Consider the following 16,184-nt stretch of genomic DNA (forward strand, 5'->3'; position numbering starts at 1 on the left):
AAGTCATTCATTTTACAAAAAATGCATGATACTCATTTCAGTTCACAAAAAATCCAACTTGAAAATGATCTGACATTAAAATATCAATAAAAATGTGCTATCACTGAAATACATGCATTTTACTATGTAAATTCTTATTAACTTGAAATTGCTATTTTATTTATTTATTTATTTTTGAGACGGAATCTTGCTTTGTCGCCAGGCTGGAGTGCAATGGTGCAATCTCAGCTCCCTGCAACCTCTGCCTCCAAGGTTCAAGTGATTCTCCTGCCTCAGCCTCCTGAGTAGCTGGGACTACAGGCACGTGCCACCACGCCCAGCTAATTTTTGTATTTTTAGTTGAGATGGGGTTTCACCATGTTGGCCAGGATGGTCTTGATCTCTTGACCTCATGTCTGCCCCCCTTGGCCTCCCAAAGTGTTGGGGTTACAGGCGTGACCCACCACACCCAGCCAAGTTTAAGATTAAACCTACTGTGTGCCCATTAAACTCTCAGCAGTGGACAAGGTTTCTAGCACTGCCCATGTTAATATTTAGAATTATTCAATGATATGTTCGTTCTCCCATAAGGAATCAGCTGGAAGAGATTAAAGAAACTGACAGTTTTCTTTCTCTTCCTGAGATGGCTTTCTTGTGGTTTTTAATAAAATATTTTAGAATATTTGGCCCCTTCACCTGATTGTAACTACCACAGCAATCATAAAACTAAAAGCTTTCTTTTTTAAAGCATCACCTGTCATTTTAATTGTAAATCTTTATTTCTTTTTTGTAAATACACAAGTAGAAATTATAGTTATTTTGAGACCACAAGTTGGATTGGAAATGTATGCTTTATAATAAAATGCAATTCATTAAAAATATACCTAATTCTTTTAAAAATTAATTATTATTATTAATTATTATAACATTTTTTACACCAATGCAACAATCAACACAAGATTTCCATGACCAAATGTTTGGGGGGTTTTCTCCACATACCAAGCAGTGGACAGCAGCTGGGTGTCCTCTAATTCACTTCAATTTTGGTGGTGTCTTCCTGGAGATAGCCTTAGATCTCACAGGTTGAGCGCTCATCCCCACAAGAATGCCTACCCTTCAGATACCAGTACTGAGTCTAAGCCTCTGGAACTTCAGACTGAGCAGTTTCAAGCTGGGCTTCTCATGGCCTCCCTCTTTGGGCTTGATTAATTTGCTAGAGTGGCTCAGAGAACGTTTACTTAGGTTTACTGGTTTAATATAAAAGGTATTATATTAAAAAGGATACAGATGAAGAGTTGAGTAGGGCAAGGCATATGAGAAGGGGTGCAGAGCTTCCATGCCCTCCACAGGTACGCCACCATCCAGGAAACTCTACATGTTTAGCTTTATGGGAACTCTCCTAACCCTGTCCTCTTGGGCCTTTTATGCCATTGGATAGGCATGATTGGCAACTCTGTAGAAATGTGATTGAACAAAAAGAGTATGATTTAAACTCAGAAGGGCCTGTCCAGATTCTTTTTGGCCTCTCTGTGCAGCATTCCTTCCTCCATGGTATGAGAGTCTTATGACCCATAGTCAGATTAGAGTCCTGCCTTGGGCAGGTGAAAGGAGAGGAGGAGAAGGTAAGAGAGGGAGGGATTCTATTTACTTTAACAAGGGCTGTGGAGTTACAAGCCAGGAACTGTGGATGAAAACCAATATATGTAAATTATAATATCACACTTTCCCCTCTAGTATGTCCTGTGCAATGCTTCCAGTTTATATTCCTAAAGCCCTGCGCTAGTCCTTACCCAGATACTTCCATGAACTCCACTGGAGCAGTGTTTACCTACTGTGGGGCTTAGCCTCGTAAAAGTTAATGTAATTCCTTCAGTGAGTCATGCCAGAATCCTTCACAAATGAAGCAATGTAGAATGAAATTAAGTAAAAAATATCAAAGGGCATTTCAGATAGCAAGGGTAAATGCATATGTGGAGTTTTTTGGAAACGTGTTTGCCTTAGTTATGTTTGTACATATTTGTGTGTGTGTGTGTGTGTGTGATTAAAGGGTGGATGTGTGTATGTGGTTTGCATGTGGGGAAAAGTATTTTTTTCCTGTGGGTCATCGTCAGTAAAATTTGCAACCCACTGTTGGAAGATAAAGACCCCATTGAAAGTAATCCATGATCTAGCCTCAATTCAACCTTAACTATAAACCACAAACTCATTTACACATCCTGTTCACATTCCTTTCTCAGGGCCCAACTTTCCCATCTGAACACCTGTCTTTCGTCCTCCCTCTGCAAAAAAGACATCTGAATACATGGATGACTTTTCATTTTCACATACCCAGAACCTAGAACAGTGCCTGTCCATATGCTCACTCAGTAAATGATACAGCATGAATCCGTGCATACCAACAGGACTTTTAACACACACCACTCACTTTAACATCTATGTATTATGTTGCACAATTTCTTGTTTGTGTGTGTGTGTTATTGGATGATTCCAGTCCTTTGTACTTAGAACAATGAGGATCACAAAAAGACATGTGACCATGGAAACTGACTGCTTTTTTTCTTTTTTATTGTTTTTGAGATGGAGTCTTGCTTTGTCACCCAGGCTGGAGTGCAGTGGCATGATCTCTGGTCACTGCAACCTCTGCCTCCTGGGTTCAAGCCATTCTCCTGCCTCAGCCTCCCAAGTAGTTGGGATTACAGGTGCCTGTCAGCATGCCTGGCTAATTTTTGTATTTTTAGTAAAGATGGGGTGTCACCATGTTGTCCAGGCTGGTCTCGAACTCCTGACCTCAGATGATTCACCAGCCTTGGCCTCCCAAAGTGCTGGGATTACAGATGTGAGTCACCGTGCCCAACCAGAACCTGCTTTTTTTCATGTTCTACTTTCAGTTATGCCATGATGAAATAAGGTATATTAGACTTCCCATCCTACCATGATTAACTATAAAACAGAAAAAATATGTAAAGCAACTACAAATAGTGCACAAATATGTCAGCTTTCTTCCTGGGGAAGTTTTTTGACTGTGGCTTAAAGAAGTAGACGCCAAGCAGAGAGCAAAGATCTTTCTGGGTGGAGGAAGCAAATATTGGAATGTAAGGCTTCTGGAATTCTGAGGGTAACATAATGGAGAAGAGGAATGTAGAATTTGGGAGGTAAGATAATGCAGAAGAGGAAGTTATGATGAGAAGGAGCTCTAGAAATTAGCTTGGAGTCTCCTTGAGTCTTTAACCAAATACAAAGCTGCCCATGCACAGGAGAATAGGAAGCTTATTGAGATGCTGTATGCCGTATAGTGCTAGGAATCACTGGAATTTCAATCAGACTAAGTGAAGAAACTTCATTGAACACTCAGAGTATTCGGGTAAAGACCCAGAGAGAAAAAGGTTTTTTTCTTTCTTTTTATTGTAAAGGTACTTTAATCATAGTGTAAGGGCTAACAAATCCTAAAATAAAATTTTTAAAACTCTAGTGAGATAAAGCTGATTATCCAGTAAATTAATTTCCTGCCAGAAGAAAAATCAAAATTTAAAAGAAAACAAAAAATTTTAGACTCTTAACAATGTAGCACCCATAATGTCAGACATAAAATCAAGAAGAAAGAACATATGAATCATAACCAGGGGGAAAAATGGTCAAAAGAAATAGACTCAGGGATAACACGGGTGTTAAAATTAGCAGACAAAGACAATAAGCACTATAAAAATATTATAAATATTTTTAAGTTGAAAATTAAGATATAGTTGTAATGTATGAACAGCTGTGAAATGTAATAGTGCAATGGAAGCTATTTTTAAAAAGATGGAAGGTCTACATCTGACAAATCTTTCATCTGAAATGTAAAATTCATTGAATGGACCTAACAGCGGATTAGAGATTCAGAAGAAAAGGTAAATGAACTTGTAGAAAGACAACAGTAACTATCTAAACTAAAGCACAAAGAGTAGGCAGTCTAAAAATAATAAATAGAACTTCAGTGACCTGTGGAACAATAACAAATGGTCAAATGTGTAATTAAAGGCCCAGAAGAAGAAAAAGAAGAGATTGAAGCAGAAAAAAATTTAAACACATAATAGCCAAGTATTTTCTAAATATGATGGAAAATATATATTAAAAAACCAAAAACTTGATAAAATCCAAACAGGAAAAGCACACAATAAAACTTCAAATAGGCACACTGTCAAATGTCAAGTTGTTAAATTGCATAAAAATAAAGACCAGTTGAAAGATTAAGATTGCAGAAAAGTGAAGAGAAAGACTTAAAAGTACACAGAGGAAAAAAGACATTGTGAGAGCAATGAGAAGAATGACAACTGATATGATAAAGAACAATGCAGGCCAGGAGATAGTAGCTTTAAAATATTGAAGAAGAATAAATTAATCCTATAATTTCATACCCAGCAAAAATGATCCCTCAACAATTAAGGCAAAATAAAGACATTTTCAGATAACAAAGGCTGAGGAAATTTGATATATGCATTGTAAAGGTGGTAAACTCTTCAAGCTGAAGGAAAGTGATACCAAATAGAAACTCATATCAACATAAAAGAAAGAACACTACAAATAGGTAGTATATAGGCTAATATGAAAGAAGCATGTTTTACATGGCGGTGGACAAGAGAGAATGAGAGCCAAGCAAAAGGGGTTTCCTTTTATAAAACCACCAGATCTCCTGAGACTTATTCACTACCATGAGAACGGTATGGAGGAAACTGACCCCATGATTCAATAATTTCCCACTGAGTCCCTCCCACAACACATGGGAATTATGGGAGCTACAATTAAAGATGAGATTTGGGTGGAGACATAGCCAAATCATATCAATGATATAGCTAAAGCTGATGAAGAAAATTATGGGAAACTAAGCAAATACTCAAGCCAACAGAATGCAGGAAAGGAAAAAAATAAAATAAGAAAAACAATACACAAGGAAAAAAATGAGACAATTATAAAATAAGTAGCATATTATAGATTAAACCTAACTAGAGCAATGAATCTACTGTATATAAATTAAAAACTCTAATTAAAATGCATAGATTACCAAATTAAACTTTAAGAAAATCAATGCCCAACTACATATTTTTAAAAGAAATGTAGTTTAAATATAAAGACACATATAAATTAAAAGTAAAATTACAGAAAATATATATAATGTAAACATTATAGCCAAATATTTATAGCATTGTTCATAGTAAAGTATCATTTATAGCAACATCATTCAAAGCTGAAGTAATAATATTTCTGATAAAGTAGACTTTCAAACAGGAATTACTAAAGAGAAGCACTTCATAAAATTTAAAAAAAATTGATCAAGAATACATTATAATCCTATTGCCATATACCTTGTAACAGAAGCAAAAACTGGCAGAACTAAAGGGAAATTAAAATTATATAAATTATAATTAATAATAATTTGTTATATTATTTTACTTCAATAATTTTTAGGGAACAGGTGGTTTTGGTTACATGGGCAAGTTATTTAGTGGTGATTTCTGAGATTTTGGTGGACCTGTCACACGAGCAGTGTATACTGTACCCAATGTGTAGTCTTTTGTCTGTCACCCCCTTCCACCCTTCTCCCTGCATCCCCAAGGTCCATTATATCATTCTTATGCCTTTGCATCCTCATAGCTTAGCTCCCACTTATAAGTGAGAATGTACGATATTTGGTTTTTCATTCCTGAGTTACTTCACTTAGAATAATAATCTCCAACGCCATTCAGATTTCTGCAAATGGCATTATTTTGTTCTTTTTTATGGCTGAATAGTATCCCATGGTGTATATATACTGCATTTTCTTTATCCACTTGTTGGTTGTTGGGCATTTAGGCTAGTTCCATATTTTTGCAATTGTGAATTGTGCTGCTGAAAACATTCATGTGTAAGTATCTTTTTCGTATAATTACTTATTTTCCTCTGGGTAGATACCCAGTAGAGGGATTGCTAGATCAAATGATAGTTCTACTTTAAGTTATTTAAGGAATCTCCACCCTGTTTTCCATAGTGGTTGTACTAATTTACATTCCCACCAGTAGTGTAAGAGTGTTCTTTTTTTTTACCACATCCACACCAACATCTATTATTTTGTGATTTTTAAAATTATAGCCATTCTTGTAGGAGTAGAATGGTATCTCTTTATAGTTTTAATTTGCATTTCCCTGATAATTAGTGATGTTGAGCATTTTTTCATGTGTTTGTTGGCCATTTGTATATCTTCTTTTGAGAATTGTCTAGTCATGTCCTTTGCCCACTTTTTGATGGAAATATTATTTTTTTCTTGATGATTTGTTTGAGTTTCTTGTAGATTCTGGATGTTAGTTCTTTATTGGATGCACAGTTTGCAAATATTTTCTCCCACTCTGTGGGTTGTATGTTTACTCTGCTGATTCTTTTGCTGTGCAGAAGCCTTTTAGTTTAGTTAGGTCCCATCTCTTAATTTTTGTTTCTGTTGCATTTGCTTTTGGGTTCTTGGTCATGAACTCTTTGCCTAAGCCAACATCTAGAAGGCAACTCTTTGCCTAAGCCAACATCCAATGTTATCTTCTAGAATTTTTCTGGTTTCAGGCCTTAGATTGAAGTCTTTGATCCATATTGAGTTAATTTTTATATAAGGTGAGAGATGAAGACCTAGTTTTATTCTGTTACATGTGGCTTGCCAATTATCCCAGCACCTTTTGTTGAATAGAGTGCTCTTTCTCTACTTTATGTTCTTGTTTGCTTTATCAAAGATCAGTTGGCCATAAGTATTTGGCTTTATTTCTGGGTTCCCTTGGTCTACGTGGTCTGTTCCATTGGTCTATGTGCCTATTTTTATACCAGTACCATGCTGATCTGGTAACTAGAGTTTTGTAGTATAGTTTGAAGTTGGATAATGTGATGCCTCTGGATTTGTTCTTTTTGCTTAGTCTTGCTTTGGCTAGCTATGCAGGCTCTTTTTTGGTTTCATATGAATTTTAGGATTTTTTTTGAGTTCTGTGAAGAATGATGATAGTACTTTGATGGGAATTGCATTCAATCTGTATATTGCTTTTGGCAGTATGGTCATTTTCACTGTATTGATTCTACCCATCTGAGCACGGGATGTGTTTCCATTTGTTTGTATCGTCTATGATTTCTTTCAGCATTGTTTTGTAGTTTTCCTTGTAGAGATCTTCCACCTCCTTGGTTAGGTATATTCCTAAGTGGTTTTTGTTGTTGTTGTTTGTTTTTTGTTTTGCAGCTGTTGTAAAAGAGATTGAGTTCCTGATTTGGTTCTCAGCTTGGTCGTTGTTGGTGTATAGCGGTACTACTGATTTGTGTACATTGATTTTGTATCCTGAAACTTGACTGAATTAATTTATCAGATCTAGGAACTGTTTCGATGAGTCCTTAGATTTTCTAGGTATAAAAATTATATCCTTGGCGAACAGTGAGAGTTTGACTTCCTCTTTACTAATCTGGGTGCCATTTATTTATTTCTCTTGTCTGATTGCCCTAGTTAAGACTTCTAGTACTATGTTGAATGGAAGCAGTGAAAGTGGGCATCTTTGTCTTGTTCTAGTTCTCAGGAGGAATGCTTTCAACTTTTCCTCATTCAGTATGATATCAGCTGTGAGTTTGTCTTAGGTAGCTTTTATTACCTAGAGGTATGTTTCTTCTGTGCCAAGTTTACTAAGGGTTTTAATCATAAAGGGATGCTGGATATTGTCAAATGCTTTTTCTGCATCTATTGAGATAATTATATGATTTTTGTTTTTAATTCTGTTTATGTGATGTATCACAATTATTGACTTGTGTATGTGAAACTATCCCTGCATCCCTGGTATAAAATCCACTTGTTCATGGTGTATTATCTTTTTGATATGCTGTTGGATTTGATTAGCTAGTATTTTGTTGAGGATTTTCGCATCTATGTTCATCGTGAATATTGGTCTGTAGTTTACTTTTTTTTTGTTATATCCTTTCCTGGTTTGGTATTAGGGTGATATTGCCTTCATAAAATGCTTTAGGGGGAATTTCCTCTTTATCTTTTGGAATAGTTTCAGTGAGATTGACCAATTTTTCTTTGAATGTCTGATAGAATTTAGCTGTGAATCCATCTGGTCCTGGACATTTTTTTGTTAACATTTGTTTATTACTATTTTAATCTTACTACTTGTTGTTGGACTGTTCAGAGTTTCTATTTCTTCCTGATTTAATCTGGGAGGGTTGTATATTTCCAGGAATTTATTCATCTCCTCTAGATTTTCTAGTTTGTGTGCATAAAGGTGTTCATAGTAGCCTTGAATGATCTTTTGTATTTCTGTGGCAGCAGTTGTAATATCTCCTGTTTCATTTCTAATTGAGCTTGTTTGGATCTTCTCTCTTCTTTTCTTGATTAGTCTTGTTAATGGTCTTTCAATTTTGTTCATCTTTTCAAATAACCAGCTTTTTGTTTCATTTGTCTTTTGTGTTGTTTTTGTTTGTTTGTTTCAATTTCATTTAGTTCTGCTCTGATCTTTGTTATTTCTCTTCTTCTGCTGGGTTTGAGTTTGGTTTGTTCTTGTTTCTATAGTTCTTTGAGGTATGACTTTAGATTGTCTATTTGTGCTCTTTCAGGCTTTTTGATATAGGGATTTAATGCTATGAACTTTTCTCTTACCACTGCTTTTACTGTTTCCTAGAGGCTTTGCTAAGTTTTGTCACTGTTATCATTCAGTTCAAACAGTTAATTTTCTTCTTGATTTCATTGTTGACCCATGGATCATTCAAGATCAGTTTCTTTTCTTTTCTTTTTCTTTTTCTTTTTTTCCTGAGACGGAGTTTTGCTCTTGTTGGCCAGGCTAGGGTGCGATGTTGCAAACTCGGCTCACTGCAACTCCACCTCCTGGGTTCAAGCGATTCTCCTGCCTCAGCCTCCCAAGTAGCTGGGATTACAGGCATGTGCCACCATGCCTGGCTATTTTTTTATATTCTTAGTAGAGACAGTTTTGCCATGTTGGCCAGGCTGATCTCAAACTCCTGGCCTCAGGTGATCCACCTGCCTCAGCGTCCCAAAGTGCTGGGATTACAGGCATGAGCCACCATGCCCAGCCAATTTTCATGTATTTGTATAGTTTTGAGGGTTCTTTTTGGAATTAATTTTCTGCATTATTCCACTATAGTCTGAGAGGACACTTGAAATAATTTCAGTTTTCTTAGATTTATTGAGACTTCTTTTGTCACCTATCATATGGTCTATCTTTGAGTATGTTCCCATTTTCAATGGGAATATTTGAGAATGTTCCCATTCTCAATGGAAATGTTCTCAAAGATAGACCATATGACCGTATAATAGGTCACAAAAGCAGTCACCTATGTGTGTGCCAATGAAAGAAGTGTGCCAATGAAAAGAATGTACATTCTGCAGTTGGGTAGAATGTCCTGTTAAAATCTGTTAAGTCCATTTTGTCCTAGGGTATAGTTTAAGTCTATTGTTTCTTTGTTAACTTTCTGCCTTAATTGCCTGTCTAGTGCAGTCAGTAAAGTATTGAAATTTCCCAGTATTATTGTGTTGTCATCTATCTTATTTCTTAGGTCTAGTACCAATTGTTTTATAAAATTGGGAGCTCCAGTGTTAGGAGCTCCCAATTTCATAATTTAGGATTATAATATTTTCCTGCTGAACTAATCCTTTTATTGTTATATAATGTAACTCTTTGTCCTTTTTTTTAACTTCTGTTGCTTTAAAGTCTGTTTTGTCTGATATAAGAATAGCTACTCCTGCTCACTTTTGGTTTCCATTTGCATGGATTATCTTTTCCACCTCTTTAGCTTAAGTGTATGTGAGCCCTTACGTGTTAGGTGAGTCTCTTAAAGATAGCAGATACTTTAGTTGGTGGATTTTTATCCATTCTGCCATTCTGTACCTTTTAAGCAGAGCATTTAGGCCATTTACATTCAATATTAGTATTGAGACGTGAGGTACTGTTCTATTCATGGTGTTAGTTGTTGCCTTAATACCTTGTTTTTTCCCCATTGTTTCATTGTTTCATAAGCCCCATGAGATTTGTGTTTTAAAGAGGTTCTATTTTGGTGTATTTCAAGGTTTTATTTCAATTTTAGAACTCCTTTTAACATTTCTTGTAGTGCTGGCTTGGTAGTGGCAAATTTTCTTGGCATTTGTTTGTCTGAAAAATACATTATCTGTTCTTCATTTTTGAAGCCTATTTTCACTAGATACAAAATTCTTGGCTGATAACTGTTTTGTTTAAGGAGGCTATGGATAGAACCCCAATCCCTTCTCACTTGGGGGTTTTTGCTGAGACATCTTCTGTTAATCTGATAGGTTTTCTTATATAGGTTACCTGATGCTTTTTTGTCACAACTCTTAAGATTCTTTTGTCTTGACTTTAGATAAGCTGATGACTAAGTGCCTAGATGATGATCTTTTCATGATAAACTTTCCAGGTGTTCTTTGAGTTTCTTGTATTTGGATGTCTAGATCTCTAGCATGGCCTGGGAAGTTTTCCTTGGTTATTCCCTCAAATAAGTTTTCCAAACTTTTAGACTTCTCTTCTTCCTCAGGAACAGCAGTGATTTTTAGTTTTGGTTGTTTAACATAATCCCAAACTTCTTGGAGGCTTTGTTTATTTTTCAAATTCTTTTTCCTTTGTGTTTGTCTGATTGGGTTAATTTGAAAGCCTTATCTTTGAGTTCTGAAGTTCCTTCTACTTGTTCAATTCTACTGTTGAAACTTTCCAGTCTATTTTGCATTTCTCTAAGTGTATCTTTCATTTCCAGAAGTTGTGATTGTTTTTAATTTTTGATATCAATTTCTCTGGAGAATTTTTCATCCATATCCTGTATTTTTTTTAATATTTTAAGTTGGTTTTTGCCTTTCTCTGGTATCCCCTTGAGTAGCTTAATAATCAACCTTCTGAATCCTTTATCTGTCAATTCAGAGATCTTCTTGGTTTGGATCTATTGCTGGGGAGCTAGTGTGATCATTTAGGGGTGTTATAGAACCCTGTTTTGTCATGTTACCATAATTATTTTTCTGGTTCTTTCTCATTTGGACAGACTATTTCAGTGATAAGGTCTGAAACTCAAGCCCTGCTGTTCAGATTCTTTTGTTTTACAGGATGATCTCTTGATGTAGTGCTCTTCCCTTCCCCTAAGGATGAGGCTTCCTGAGAGCTGAACTGCTGTAATTGTTATTGCTCTTCTGGGTCTAGCCACCAACCTGGACTCCCAGGCTCCCCTTGTTGATGGTGGGGACTGTCTGCAAAGTGTCCTGTGATGTAATCTGTCTTCAGGTCTCACAGCCTGGATACCAGCACCTGCTCTGGTGGAGGTTAGAGGGGAGTGAAGTAGACTCTGAGAGTCTTTGGTTTTTGTATTAGCCATTTTCATCCTGTTGATAAAGACATACCCAAGACTGGGCATTTTACAAAAGAAAGAGGTTTAATGGACTTACAGTTCCACATGGCTGAGGAGGCCTCACAATCATGGTGGAAGGTGAAACTCACATCTCACATGGTGGCAGACAAGATAAAAGAGCTTGTGCAGGGAAACTACACTATATAAAACCAACAGATCTTGTGAGACTTATTCACTGTCATGAGAACAGCACAGGAAAGACCTGCCCCATTATTCAATTACCTCCCACCAGGTCCCTCCCACGACAAGGTGGAAGTCAAGGTGAGATTTGGGTGGGGACATAACCAAACCATATCAGTTGTAGATATGTTTCGTGTTCTAGCTTTCTCAAATGCTGGTTATGTGAGCAGTGAAGTTGTCATGTGGGCATACTCGGGACTTCTGGTTAGCCAAGATATTGCAAGCAGTAGAATTAGCTCTTGTTTCCTTCTTCCTGGGATCATGGTTATTCTGTAATGAATTTCTGTAATGTTCTGAGCTGGTTGGCCTCCAGCCAGGAGATGGCACTTTCAAGAGAGCACACCAGCTGCAGTAGTAGCAGGGATATCTAAACTTGCCCTAAGTTGGCCAAGGTAAGTATTTTGTTTTCTCAGGCAATAGGTGGGGCTATAAGCCTTCCAAAAGTTTCTGTCTTTTGTGTTCAGCTACCAGGGTGGGTAAAGAAAGGCCACCAGGTGGGGGCAGGGTTAGGTTGGTCTGGCCTCAGATTCTTCTTGGGCAGGGCTTGCTGTGGCCACTGAGGGGGAAGGGGAGGTGGTTCTCAGGTTAATGGGGTTATTTTCCAGAGGGGATTATGGCTGCCTCTGCTATGTTATATAGTTCACCAGGGAAGTGGGGGATAGCTGGTAGTGAGAGGCCTCACCTAGGTCCTAGGCAGTTGGCAAGGCTCATGTCACTCTTGCAGTGCCCTGCTCAGACCTTGCCCCAGACCCTGAGCTTCCCCACTGAGAAAGCAAGCACAGCTTCCAAACATCGCCCATCCCCATCTGCCCACACTGTCATTGGTGGCTCCTGCGCTTGTATCTGCAGCAGTTCATGTATGACCTCCAGATTCTGCTCAAGAAAATGTGTACCCTGTCAAAACTATTACTAATTTCAGTTGGAAGCTTCTTTAATCCTGCGACTCCTCCTTAATTCTGCTGGCTGTCTCCCTCGAGGGCCCCTGTGAGATACAGTCAGGGATGGCTTCCCTGGGCTTAGGCTGGAGACTGGGAGCACCTACAAGGCTCTTTCCACTGCTGCTTCTACTTTTATATTATGCACGGCTCTCTAAATCTGTTTCAGCTCTAAGTAAGGTTAAATCCTTCTCCCATAATCTGGATTTTCAGATTCCCCAGTGGGGATATGTGTTCAGTGGCAGGTTTCCCCCTCTCACTTTGGGAACTCACAGTTTTTTTCTGTCTCACAGAATTTGCAACAGCATGCCACTTCTTTCAAAGGATCTATGAATTATTTTGATTTTCCTGGTATGTTCCTGCAGAGGTTCTTGGAGCAAAAGTTCATAGTGCGAGTCTCCACACACTGTTCTGCCCATCCAAGTGGCAGCTGCACATTAGCCCTGTGTCCTATCTGCCATCTTGTCCTCAATTTCTAATATTAAAATTATGTAAGATTATTAGAGATCCTAACACTTAACTCTCAGTACTTGATATGCTAAGTAAACAAAGCCTTTATTAAGGACATGGAAAACTTTAAAAAACACTATATCAGCAATATTAACACAATTAATATTTATAAAACACTATACCCAACAATATGAATTCAAGTATACAGGGAACATTTTTAAAGAAAGATTATATTTTAGGTAACGCAATAAATCTCACAAAATGTAAAGCAATTGAAATCATGGAGAGTGAGTTCTCTGATCAAAATGGAGTTAAATTAAAATGAAAATAGAAATATATCTGGAAAATTCCCAAATACATGTACATTAAGCCATACACCCTTAAATAACCTATAAGGCAAAGATGAAATCACTCATAAAATTAGAAAAATTTTAAATTAAATGATAATAAAAATATAGCAAAGCAAAATTTGTCAGAAACCATTTAAACCATTGATATGGTTAGGCTTTGTGTCCCTATCCAAATATCATCTTGAATTGTAATTTCATAATCCCCATAATCCCCAGGTGTCAAGGAAGAGACCAGGTGGAGGTAATTGAATCATGGAGGTGGTTTCCCCCGTGCTGTTCTCAAGATAGTGAGTGTGTTCTTATGAGATCCAGTGGTTTTATAAGGGGCTTTTCCCCTTTGCTCAGCGCTTCTCCTTCCTGCTGCCTTGTGAAGAAGGTCCCAGCTTCCCCTTTGCCTTCTGCCATGATTGTAAGTTTCCTGAGGCCTCCCCAGCCATGCTGAACTGTGAGTCAATTAAATCTCTTTCCTTTATAAATTACCCAGTCTCAGACAGTTCTTTATAGCAGTATGAAAATAGACTAATACAGCCGTGTTGAGGAGGAAATTTATTATTTCACATTGTATATGACAAAAGAATAAAGGTATAAAATCAATGATATCAGCCTTCAATTTAAGCAGCTAAAAATAAAAAGCAAATTAAACACAAAGTAGCATGAGGAAAACAAAGAAGAGTGTAAATCAAGGAAATTGATCAAAGAAACCCAATAGAAACAATTTTAAAAATCAAATGTCATTATTTGAAAAGATAAAATCCTAACTATACTTATAAAGAAAATAAGACACAAGTTACTAGTGATAGGAATGTAGAGAAGACATCACTGCAGCTCCGTCAGACATTGAAAGCCAAAATAAAACCTTTTGAAAACTTTTATACCAATAAATTTAATGATGTAAATAAATTTCTTGAAAGTTACAAACGACCAAAGCTCCTTCAAGATGAAATAGATGAGTCCTTCCTCATACTACTTTCTAACCTCCCAGACTCTTCTAATAATTTTTCCACTGTATCTTTCTTTAGTTAAGATAACCAGATCTGTAACAGTATTCCGGGCAGATGCACCTATAAAGCCCTCCATAAATATGTATCCGCTGGCCATCTTAGATCCTTTCAAAACAAGGCTCACAAAGCTGTACCAGATTCTTCAAGCCACACTCATGTTTCACTTATTGAAGTGTCCTCAATGCATAGTTTAGTAAGCACTTAATTGTAGATCATCAAAGTATTTAATAAACTTTTCAGGCATCTGAAGCAGCCCCTTAGGAAAATCAACAATCTCTCAAGCTCAGAAGTCTTATCTTTACTTCTTTTGTAGCCTTCACAGCCTTGATCCCAGTGCACATCACAGCTCTAAAAGTTCCATAAACTAGTTCAAACATTGTGGAAGTCAGTGTGGCGATTCCTCAGGGATCTAGAACTAGAAATACCATTTGACCCAGTCATCCCATTACTGGGTATATACCAAAGGACTATAAATTATGCTGCTATAAAGACACATGCACACGTATGTTTATTGCGGCACTATTCACAATAGCAAAGACTTGGAACCAACCCAAATGTCCAACAATGATAGACTGGATTAAGAAAATGTGGCACATATACACCATGGAATACTATGCAGCCATAAAAAATGATGAGTTCATGTCCTTTGTAGGGACATGGATGAAATTGGAAATCATCATTCTCAGTGAACTATCGCAAGGACAAAAAACCAAACACTGCATGTTCTCACTCATAGGTGGGAATTGAACAATGAGAACACATGGACACAGGAAGGGGAACATCACACTCTGCGGACTGTTGTGGGGTTGGGGGAGAGGGGAGGGATAGCATTAAGAGATATACCTAATGCTAAATGACGAGTTAATGCACACCAGCATGGCACATGTATACATATGTAACTAACCTGCACATTGTGCACATGTACCCTAAAACTTAAAGTATAATAATAATAAAATTTAAAAAAGAAAAAAAAAGATTCCATAGGCTCATTGGCCCTGCCCCTTCCCACACACCACCCACTTGGAGAAGCAGCAGCTATTGGAGGCTGGCTGTTGAACTATACAATAGTACAAGTAGAGCTACGGAATATATAGAAGTTTAGGCTGATTCTTTGATGGCCATAAAACACGTAAAATAAAAGTTACTTTTTATTTTTCTCCCTACTGTAAGTCTATTTTTTCATCATTCCAGTGTTCCTTCTAAGAGAGAAAAAAATCTGATTAATCAAGACTCCCAGGTGTGTTTTACTTAACTCAAATTTTACTGAATGCTAAAACTTACAGTAGAGGAATACAGGTATACCTGCTTATGATGCTTTGCTTTATTGTGCTTTGCAGACATTGCATTTTTCACAAGTTGACGGTTTGTGGCAAACCTGCACTGAGCAAAGTCTACAGGTACTGTTTTTTCAACAGCACATGTTTACATTGTGTGTCTGTGTCACATTGTGGTAATTCTCACAACATTTCAAACTTTATTATTATTAGTGTGATATCTCTTTTGGTGAACTGTAATCAGGGATTTTTGATGTTACCATTGTAATTATATTGGGGCACCACAAACCACACCCATATAAGACGGCAGACTTAATTGATAAATGTTGTGTGTGTTTTCCACAGGTCAGGTTTTTCTCAATTTCTCTCCCTCATCTTAGGCCTCCCTATTCCCTGGACACAATAATGTTAAAATTAGGCCAATTAATTACCCATAAGAGTTCAAATAAAAAGGAGTCAAATAAAAGGACGAGACACTCTCATTTTAAGTCAAAAGCTAGAAATGATTAACCTTAGTGAGAAAGACATATCTAAAGCTGAGGTAGGAAGAAATCTAGGCCTCTTGTTGTCAGTTAGCCACTTCGTAAATGTAAACGAAAAGTTCTTGAAGGAAATTAAAAGTGCTACACCAAGTGAACC

General features: G+C 37.1%; 1 protein-coding gene across 8 annotated transcripts in view; it reads left to right on the forward strand.

The window, feature by feature from the left end:
• Window positions 1–16,184, forward strand: part of LOC129143978 (parathymosin-like) — a 376,200-nt gene that overhangs the window by 6,447 nt on the left and 353,569 nt on the right. For all 8 annotated transcript variants that reach the window (XR_010157257.1, XM_063811321.1, XM_063811322.1 and 5 more), the window contains one exon: window positions 15,609–15,668. Coding sequence is in view for 7 of the 8 variants with exons in the window: in XM_063811321.1 (XP_063667391.1) it covers window positions 15,609–15,668 (60 nt within the window). In the remaining variant the exon portion in view is untranslated. The remainder of the gene's footprint in view (window positions 1–15,608; window positions 15,669–16,184) is intronic.

This window comes from Pan troglodytes, chromosome 4 (genome assembly GCF_028858775.2).
Source record: "Pan troglodytes isolate AG18354 chromosome 4, NHGRI_mPanTro3-v2.0_pri, whole genome shotgun sequence".
In the NCBI taxonomy this organism is placed as follows: domain Eukaryota; kingdom Metazoa; phylum Chordata; class Mammalia; order Primates; family Hominidae; genus Pan; species Pan troglodytes.